At 45.7% G+C, this 9646-nt stretch overlaps 1 protein-coding gene across 1 annotated transcript in view; it reads right to left on the reverse strand.

Moving 5' to 3' along the window:
• The window catches only part of LOC311114607 (large neutral amino acids transporter small subunit 1-like), an 8962-nt gene extending 6142 nt beyond the window's left edge, over positions 1-2820 (reverse strand). Inside the window, exon 1 of the mRNA XM_084189846.1 lies at positions 2133-2820. Within this exon, the coding sequence (XP_084045972.1) occupies positions 2133-2709 (577 nt within the window). The 5' untranslated portion in view covers positions 2710-2820. The remainder of the gene's footprint in view (positions 1-2132) is intronic.
• Positions 2821-9646: the final 6826 nt, after the last annotated feature.

Below are 9646 nucleotides of genomic sequence, written 5' to 3' on the forward strand. Positions count from 1 at the left end.
ATGGGGATCCCTAATAAACCCCAGGAAGAGTAGCTACTGCCTTGGCAGGAACTAATGGGGATCTATAATAAACCCCAGGAAGAGTAGCTGCTGCCTTGGCAGGAACTAATGGGGATCCATAATAAATACAAATACACCAGAGCTGAAGATTCTGACCCTGAGAAAAGGAAGTGGAAAGTGAAAGTAGAATCCTGTCGTTATGCCAACCTGAGTGAGACTGAGACACATTCACTTCCTGAACTTTACAACCATGTGACCATCCCCAGCTAGCACATCTGGTTCCTTGGAAGTTGTGGGAGCGTAGGTTTTTGGTTTCCATTGGTTCTGGGAACGAAGCCTTAAGTTACCTGACTGGTAAAACTGAATGTTGTTTTAACGTTCTGAAAACATTTTACTCTTGTTCCTTGAAAGTTTTCCAGGGAGGTTTTATTAACACTGACATTTTCTAATAGCTTCCCTAAAACTTTCACTGAACGTTTCAATAAGACTTTTAATAACACTGATAGCTCATTTTTGGGGTTAACTGTGTTTAACTCCCAGCACAGATAGGACACACGGACATTTCCTTAGGCATTAATCATGCAACCACATGTTTTATTGTGACACGGCATCAGTGAGATTCCAACCTACGATCTTCTGTTCTCTATCCATGGAATTAGTCCACTGCGCCACCAGGATGGAGCTAGCATGCCATGTTTTTTTTTTTGTGCGGATAAAAAGCTGTTTATTTGATTCTATTCAAACAGACCCCATTTCAAAAGGAAACAAGCACTCATTGTGCTAGCTGGGATATTTGGACGAGTACTCAGAGCATGCACTGACCAGCTGGCAAGTGTCTTCACTGACATTTTCAACCTCTCCCTGACCCAGTCTGTAATACCTACATGTTTCAAGCAGACCACCATAGTCCCTGTGCCCAAGAACGCCAAGGTGACCTGTCTAAATGTCTATCGCCCCGTAACACTCACATCTGTAGCCATGAAATGCTTTGAGAGGCTGGTCATGGCTCACATCAACACCATCATCAGACACCCTGGACCCACTCCAATTCACATACAGCCCCAACAGATGACGCAATCTCTATTGCACTCCACACTGCCCTTTCCCACCTGGACAAGAGGAACACCTATGTGAGAATGATGTTAATTGACTACAGCTCAGTGTTCAACACCATAGTTCCCTCCAACTTCATCTCTAAGCTAAGGACCCTGGGACTGAACACCTCCCTCTGCAACTGGATCCTGGACTTCCTGATGGGTCGCCCCCAGGTGGTGAGGGTAGGCAACAACACATCCGCCACGCTAACCCTCAACACGGGGGCCCCTCAGGGGTGCGTGCTTCTTCCCCTCCTGTACTCCCTGTTCACCCATGACTGCGTGGCCCCGCACGACTCCAATACCATCCTTAAGTTTGCCGACGACATTACGGTGTTAGGCCTGATCACTGACGACGATGAGACAGCCTATAGGGAGGTCAGAGACCTGGCAGTGTGGTGCCAGGACAACAAACTCTCCCTCAACATCAGCAAGAGAAAGGAGCTGAGCGTGGACTACAGGAAACAGAGGGCCAAGTACGCCCCCATTCACATCGACAGGGCCCTAAACAGCTTCTAACCCCAAGCCATAAGACTGCTAAATAGTTAACCAAATAGCTACCCGGACAATCTGCATTGACCCTTCTAGCACTAAAATGTTTTGACTCATCACATATGCTGCTGATACTGTTTATTATCTGTAATTTTATTCCTAGTATTATGTACAGATCTACCTCAATTACCTTGCACCCCTGCACATCGACTCGGATGGTACCCCGTGTATATAGCCTAGTTATCGTTACTCATTGTATATTTATTATTACATGTTTTTCTAATTTTTTTTTTTTAATTTTTTTAATTTTTAAATTATTATTATTTTATTTTTTTCTATTATTTCTCTACTTTCTTTCTCTCAGCATTGTTGGTAAGGGCCCGTAAGTACTCGTTTCACTGTTAGTCTATCTACACCTGTCGTTTATGAAGCATGGAATTTGATTAGTAGTTGATGTAAGCAGACAGGAAATACAGGTTCAACATAGGTTCATTCACAGTCCATAGCTGAGAGAAGATATGCATCTCACAAAGCAAACTGACTTACATATACACTGGCAGGCGACCAATTTAACTACATGTTCTGGTACTCGAGAGCACGGGAAAACGGGTTTGAGTAAATAAGTAGCAAATACATAAGAAACGATGTACTGAGAAGAAGGGCGGATGATCAGCAGTTCTATCCAGAGTTTTAGGAATGCAGGAAGAGACCCATAGACCTCAAGAATGTAGGCATAATCTCCACCAGATTTGGAGATGGTGGTCCCTAATTCAGCATAGCACAGGGCCCCCACTGTAGAGAACAACCCACACACAGCCCAAATGATCAACGACAGTCCGACAGAACCAGTTTCCTTCACTACCCCGATGGGTGTCACGAATATCCCCGAACCGATTACGCTACCCACAATGATAGCAACGCCATTCAATAGATTTATAGTTCTTTTCAGTTCAACTGTGTTCTCCCCGGAGATGCTGCCAATTTTACTCGTCTTTCTGCCAGTTGGGTTTGTGAGCGCACTGCCCTCCATCGGAGAAACCTTACGTTCTGTAACCTGGAGGTTTTCTTCGTGGACGCCTGATTCCCCCGACGACTTCGAGTGACGATTCTTCAAACTTGACATGTTGAGAAAGATTTCTTCAAACTTCTATTCAAACATTCATGAATATTGCGAGGTGAGAACCTACAAAAAGTTTGCTAGCTAAGTAGTCCTGTCCAGTAGCTAGCTAGCTAAAAGTTGAAGAAGTTATTGTTGGTATGGTGGTGCTGCGTGGACTGGACTTGGAGTGGAAACGACAAAGTGACTTTTCTACCATTTTGAAGTAACCGTCTGCTACGCCCACATATTAGAGTCTGCTGAGGGTTGTACCAGGCAGGAGGGGCGGCAGGGCAAACCTGGGATTTCTGGTAGATCGTCAAAATCATTCCAACGCAGCACGTTTTTGGTCTCATTCAGCTGTTTTTACCTGATTAAGTACAATATCATTGGAAATTAAAGTTGATAGTTCAGTTTATATTCCTAAAACTTAAATTGATAAGACGATGGTTGGACATTTTGATAAATAGCCCAATGTCAAAACACGGTTTTAACTGTCCAAATCAATAACCAATATGCAGAAGCAGTTCGTGATATATTGAAAACCTAAACATACAATGTACTATCTACACATACATGTGCAACAATAGTAAACATATTACTTGTATTTTTTTTTTTTTACGAGCACCTTATAAACTGCACACGCACCAAAAACCGTGGCAATAATTCACTGATGTCGATTAGGGGGGAAATCAGGTTGTAGAAAAAACCCACATGGAAACTGGATATATTTTTTACATGGTTAGAGATCAACCTGCAGAAGACAGACCGCTACATTTTGGGTCGCCAAAACGGAAAGTGAAACGCAACACGCACTTATGTGTCAATCACTCATATGACATTGAAATCAAATGCGAGAGAGAGAGAGAGAGAGAGAGAGAGAGCGAGAGAGAGAGAGAGAGAGAGAGAGAGAGAGAGAGAGGGAGAGAGAGAGAGAGAGAGAGAGATAGAGAGAAAGAGAGAGAGAGAAAGAGAGAGAGAGAGAAAGAGAGAGAGAGAGAGATGAGGTTTCGAGTCATGTTTAAACTAACACAGCTCAAAAACGGCACGGAATCTGGGAATAATGTGTACGGCACTGGTTAGAAGAGAATTTGTAGAAGACATCTAGCACCATGTTTAAAGTGTTGCATTTTGATTCAAGTGGTTGGCCAACGCGGTAAGTGTAACGCAACACTTCTATTGTTAATAACTTCATCGATATCACGCTAAAATCAATAGACGAGGGGGTAAACGTTTTGGGGTGGAGCGCTGTTTAAACTAACACCATTCCAAGGCCACATGGAAACTTGGAAAAACCTATACATGGTTGGTTGGATGAGAACTTGTAGAAGGTTTCAATCTAACATTATATTTTGGAATGTCGGATGTTGATTTGCAATTTCGGGAGGCTGCCATTAACGAAAAGGGAACAGACCACTTTTTTCTGTTAGTTATTTTAAACGGCATAAGATATCAACAGTGACAACGATAGTTTGATTGTCAAATGAATGTATTGGTTTGTGGCCAGCGACTTTTATAGCGGGACTGTCCCCAATTTTCCGTGCCATTTCATTAACTCCGCGTTGTAAAACCTGCGCATCCCAGCGTGTGTGACAAAATGTTACAGTACAAAACAAAATATATTGATTGATCTGTTTTAAGTAATCAATCTTATATCATCGTGATCGATATAAACTTTTATACTAACATCACCAGTCTGAGGTATAAAGGATGTGTAATTCCACAACATTTTATGGGGTGAAAATACAAGCCTTGTGTAAAGTAGTAACATAAACTGTCCACATTAGGGACATTAGCGCAATATACAATCATTTAATATGGCTAAATAATTCAACATGTAATTTTAAGATGACAGTATATGTTGCCCACTCACAAACTATTGCAACAACGACGTCTATGTCGCACTAATTTAACCATTTAGAGTTGGAAAATGCTCTTACAATTTAACCAGGCCCTCTAGACTCGAGCCTCCATAGTGTCTGTGCATCAGTCGGAACGTTTACCGTTCCTCCGTACTGCGCACGCCCAAGTCTCTAAAACCAGCGAGGGGACATTTCAACACATTTCAATTTTTCTCATAATGCTGCCTGCATGTCAGTTTCATTGTAAATACACACAACTGATTGTAAGTACTATGTAAACGTGTGCAGTGTGTAATTTTACTGTACTTGACATACTATATAATTCACCGTTTTTACAGTTTTTTTTTTTTTTTTTCGGGGGGGGGGGGGGTCATTTAGCAGACGCTCTTATCCAGCGAATTTTCCATACTGGCCCCCCGTGAGAATCGAACCCACAACCCTGGCGTTGCAAGCGCCATGCTCTACCAACTGAGCTACAGGAGGCCAGTTTAACCTTTATTTTATTTGTGTTGCATCCTTTTTAATCTTATTCTTGCAGTAATAGATTAATTGTGGATCAGATTACTCAGATCAGAGAACATTAAAACTCAAATCAGTCACATTGGTGCCGTGACTCCCACCCATACCCTAAACTCCCACCCCTATCCATCCAGGAATATGAAATATGTGCATCATTCTGTACATATTCTGATCACAGCTACAGTAGCCTGGTGTGTATCAATGTTCATAGTGCTCCAATTAGTAATTAAATTAGAATTTGACTTTACAATGCGTTTAAATTATACACCAGAGTTATGCAAAATTGAAGGAGAACGGTTGGATGACTGTGAAAAGAAGGACAACCTTGCATCATGATACAGAAGGGGAAAATCTAGCTATAACATTTGAATAAACACCGTGGGGAGTGATGCAACTATGCAGGCTGAGGAGATTTCCGGTGTACATTAATAGTGGATGGCGTTTCGCCCTCCTCTCGCCACCGTCCTCCGCTAGCCGTAGCCAAATATTTCTCGAAGGTCGACTCCTGTCCTGGCTCCAGAGGAAGAGGTTGACTCAATGATTGAGAGCCATACCGAAATGTAAGCTGTTAACCGTGTTTACATTTTTTTTTTAATGTTGTATTTATGATTGCATGAAAATGAATTACGGCGCTTTCTGAAAAGTGGGTGCAAATGGGCGGCCTAGGTCGGGGGCTAGAAGAATCGGAGACCATCGATGGGCCTCTCGACGTTTCAATTTTTCCCCCTGAACTAGCTAGCTAGGTAGTTAGCCATCTGGTCTTTTCGCAGGCAGGCAGTAACGTTAGCCTACAACAGCTGTGCTGCTCGTTGCCGGTGACGTTATATGCCTAGACATTAGTTATTTATTGTAATGATAAATTCGGGGGAAATCTTTTGAGATTAGCCATCTGCTTTTGCAAACCGATTAGCCATGCTAACTAGCTAGTAAGCAAACCCACGTAAATTGGTTCGCTAACTAGCTAGCTAATGCTATGTGTCTCGTAAATATGTGGCTGCAGACCAAATATTAACTAGCTAGCTTATTATCTTGCACCCAGTTTTAACTTGGCATAATTTAATAGGTAATTTGTATAGCCACATTCTGTACTGAACGTTTTAGTTGGAGAAAATGTAGTTCAGTGTCATTTTAGTGACTGGACCTAGTCTCAGCATCTCTAGTTAGCTATACAGGTAACTAGTAGTGATATTGTTGCTATTCGAAGAAGGATGCTGTTGTTCATATGTAAAGAGAACTCAAACCAACAGCTCACAATCTGCTGCAATCTCCTCTCAGATTGTAACACCAGATAATGTGATTTAACTCCTCACAATTTGACCATTATACAGGTAGTTACAGGTGTGGCTACAGTTCAAGAAATAGAGTAAAGAAAATATTTACTAAATAAACTAAAGTAAAAAATAAAAATAAACACAATAAGATGACATAACAATAACGAGGTTATATACAGGGGGTACCGGTACCGAGTCAATGTGCGGGGGTACAGGTTAGTCGAGGTAATTTGTACATGTAGGTAGGGGTAAAGTGACTGCATAGATAATAAACAGTGAGTAGCAGCAGTGTAAAAACAAAGGGGGGGGGGTCAATGTAAATAGTCTGGGTGGCCATTTGATTAATTGCTCAGCAGTCTTGTGGCTTGGGTAGAAGCTGTTAAAGAGCCTTTTGGACCTAGACTTGGCGCTCCGGTACCGCTTGCCGTGCGGTAGCAGAGAGAACAGTTTATGACTTGGGTGACTGTCGTCCTCGACTCATGGAAACAGGAGTTTCATAAAATGTCCGTTTGAATCTAGAAAATGCTCCATTGTTAAAATAAATATTTGTTTTGCTACATGAAGTAATCCAACAATGTGTACACCGCCATCTTGTCTTTTTCAAATCTTCTCTCATTGGTTGAGACAGGTGGTGCCGCATGTCATGATGACAGACACCTGGCTCGATCAATGAGAGAAGACTTGAAATAGACAAAATGGCAGCGTATATATTGTTGGATTACTTCATGTAGAACAATTTATTTATTTTTAATAACTGAGCATTTTCTAAATTCAAACGGACCCCCTGCAACTGGACACAAACATTTGATGAGACTCCACCTGTATCCATTAATCGAGGACGAAGATAGTATCGCCAATACCAGTTTAGTTTAAAAATCTCTGGTGACAATTTGTACACACACCTGTAACTACCAGTGTAATGATCAACATTTTTTTTTTGTATTGAATCACATTATCCTGTTTTAAAATCTGTAGCTAACTTTTAAGCTGTAGTCCAGGGTTCTTCAATTCCGGTCCTGGAGGGCCGAAACACTTCTGTTTTTTTTATTTCTACCTGGTAGTTAATTGCACTCACCTGGTGTCCCAGGTCTAAATTAGCCCCTGATTAGAAGGAGAGGATGAAAAACAGAGGTGTTTTGGCCCTCCAGGACCGGAATTGAAGAACCCTGCTGTACCCTATCTATGCCCATCTCGAAATGTATAAAATCCTAATACACGGTAGAATGCCAGTCATTTTAAGAGCACTAATAACACAGATTTGATAAAACCATTGCGTTGCAGCTAAAAACAATGCATATGCACGGATCTATTGCATAAAATATGTATAGGCTACATTTGCGTCATGTTCATTCCCCCTCTTGTCTTTCCCTCTGTAGGGTTTCTGCCCTTTTACTAGTGGACAACCAGAGGCGCATCACCTATTGATAACAGACCAACAATCTTCGTCGTTGAGAGCCGGGTAGAGAACACACCCCCCCCCGTGTTGGACATCGCCAGCCCAACCAAAACCTGCCCAAATAGCCGGGCCTTACTTGATACTCCTGGGCCTCCCCTCTCACACAGTCAAAACTGAATCCATACGAGCGAAGCAGCAGGATGACTGAGGCGTGGCAGCAGCAGCACGCAGTGGCCCCACCACCCACCGTGGTGCACAACCTCCCCCCGGGCTCCGACAGTGCCCTGGGCTGTGCCGTGTACGGGATCGTCCTCCAGACGGACGGGGCCTCCCTCCAGCAGCAGCATACCGTACCCGCCCAGCAGCCCTCCCTACAGGTAGGGGGCGAGGGAGGGCACAAGTGCGGGGCCTGCGGCCACGACATATCACACCTGGCTAATCCACATGAGCACCAGTGCATGGGGAGCGGGGATCGGTCGTTCCAGTGTACACAGTGTATGAAGATCTTCAGCCAGGCCACTGATCTGTTGGAGCATCAGTGTGTGCAGGTGGAGCAGAAGCCGTTTGTGTGCGGCGTGTGTAAGATGGGTTTCTCCTTGCTCACCTCGCTGGCGCAGCACCACAACGCCCACAACAACGGCAACAACCCCATGAAGTGCTCCATCTGTGAGAAGACCTACCGTCCGGGCTCTGGGAACAACACCCCCACCTCCTCCGCCGCCAACCCGTCCACCGGCGAAGCTTCCAGTGGCGGGGCAGCGTGCGGAGCCTCGGCCCCTACGGCGTTTGAGGCTTCGGGACCAGACAGGCCCTACAAGTGCTCAGTGTGCCACAAGGGCTTCCGGCATCTGTCTGAGCTGTCGCGACACGAGCGGGTGCACACAGGAGAAAAGCCCTACAAGTGTGACACCTGTGATAAGAGCTTCAGCCAGTCCTCTCACCTGGCCCATCACCAGCGTACCCACAGCTCCGAGCGGCCCTACAAGTGTGCCGTCTGCGAAAAGTGCTTCAAGCACCGCTCGCACCTCGTGCGCCACATGTACGCCCACTCCGGCGAGCACCTGTTCAAGTGCAATTTGTGCGAGATGCACTTCAAGGAGTCGTCGGAGCTCCTGCACCACCAGTGCCAGCCCACGGTGACCTCGGACAGGCCGTTCCGCTGCGGCTCGTGCGGGAAGGGCTTCAAGCGGCCTTCGGACCTGCGGCAGCACGAACGCACGCACTCCGAGGAACGCCCGTTCCAGTGCGAGGAGTGCCAGATGAGCTTCAAGCAGCAGTATGCCCTGGTTCGCCACCGCCGCACTCACAAGAACCCAGCCGACCGGCCTTTTAAGTGCAACCTGTGCGACAAGGGTTTCCTGCAGCCCTCCCACCTGCTGTACCACCAGCACGTCCATGGCATGGAGAGCCTGTTCAAGTGTGCTTCCTGCCAGAAGGGCTTCAGCCAATCCGGTGAGCTGCTCCGGCACAAATGCACCGGCTCAGGGTCGGCGTCTGGGTCCGTGTCCGCGGCCACGCCGGTGGTGGAGAAGCCCTACAAGTGTGACGTGTGCGGCAAAGGCTACAAGAAGAAGTCGACGCTCCAGCGCCACCAGAACTCCAGCTGCCAGGAGAAGCCGCTGAAGTGCTCCCTGTGCAACCGGCGCTTCCTGTCGCCGTCTGAGTTCGTGACACACCGCTGCGACCCATCCCGGGAGAAGCCCCTCAAGTGTCCCGACTGCGAGAAGCGCTTCAAGTATTCCTCGGAGCTGCAACGTCACCGCCGCGTTCACACCGGGGAGAAGCCCTACAAGTGCTCCAGCTGCGACAAGAGCTTCAAACAGCGGGAACACCTGGTCAAGCACCAGGCGGTGCACTCGCGGGAAGCCCAGTTTAAGTGCGTGTGGTGCGGGGAGCGTTTCGTGAACCTGGGGGCC

The sequence above is a fragment of the Coregonus lavaretus genome (assembly GCF_964263955.1).
Source record: "Coregonus lavaretus genome assembly, contig: HAP1_SCAFFOLD_935, whole genome shotgun sequence".
Classification (NCBI taxonomy): Eukaryota; Metazoa; Chordata; class Actinopteri; order Salmoniformes; family Salmonidae; genus Coregonus; species Coregonus lavaretus.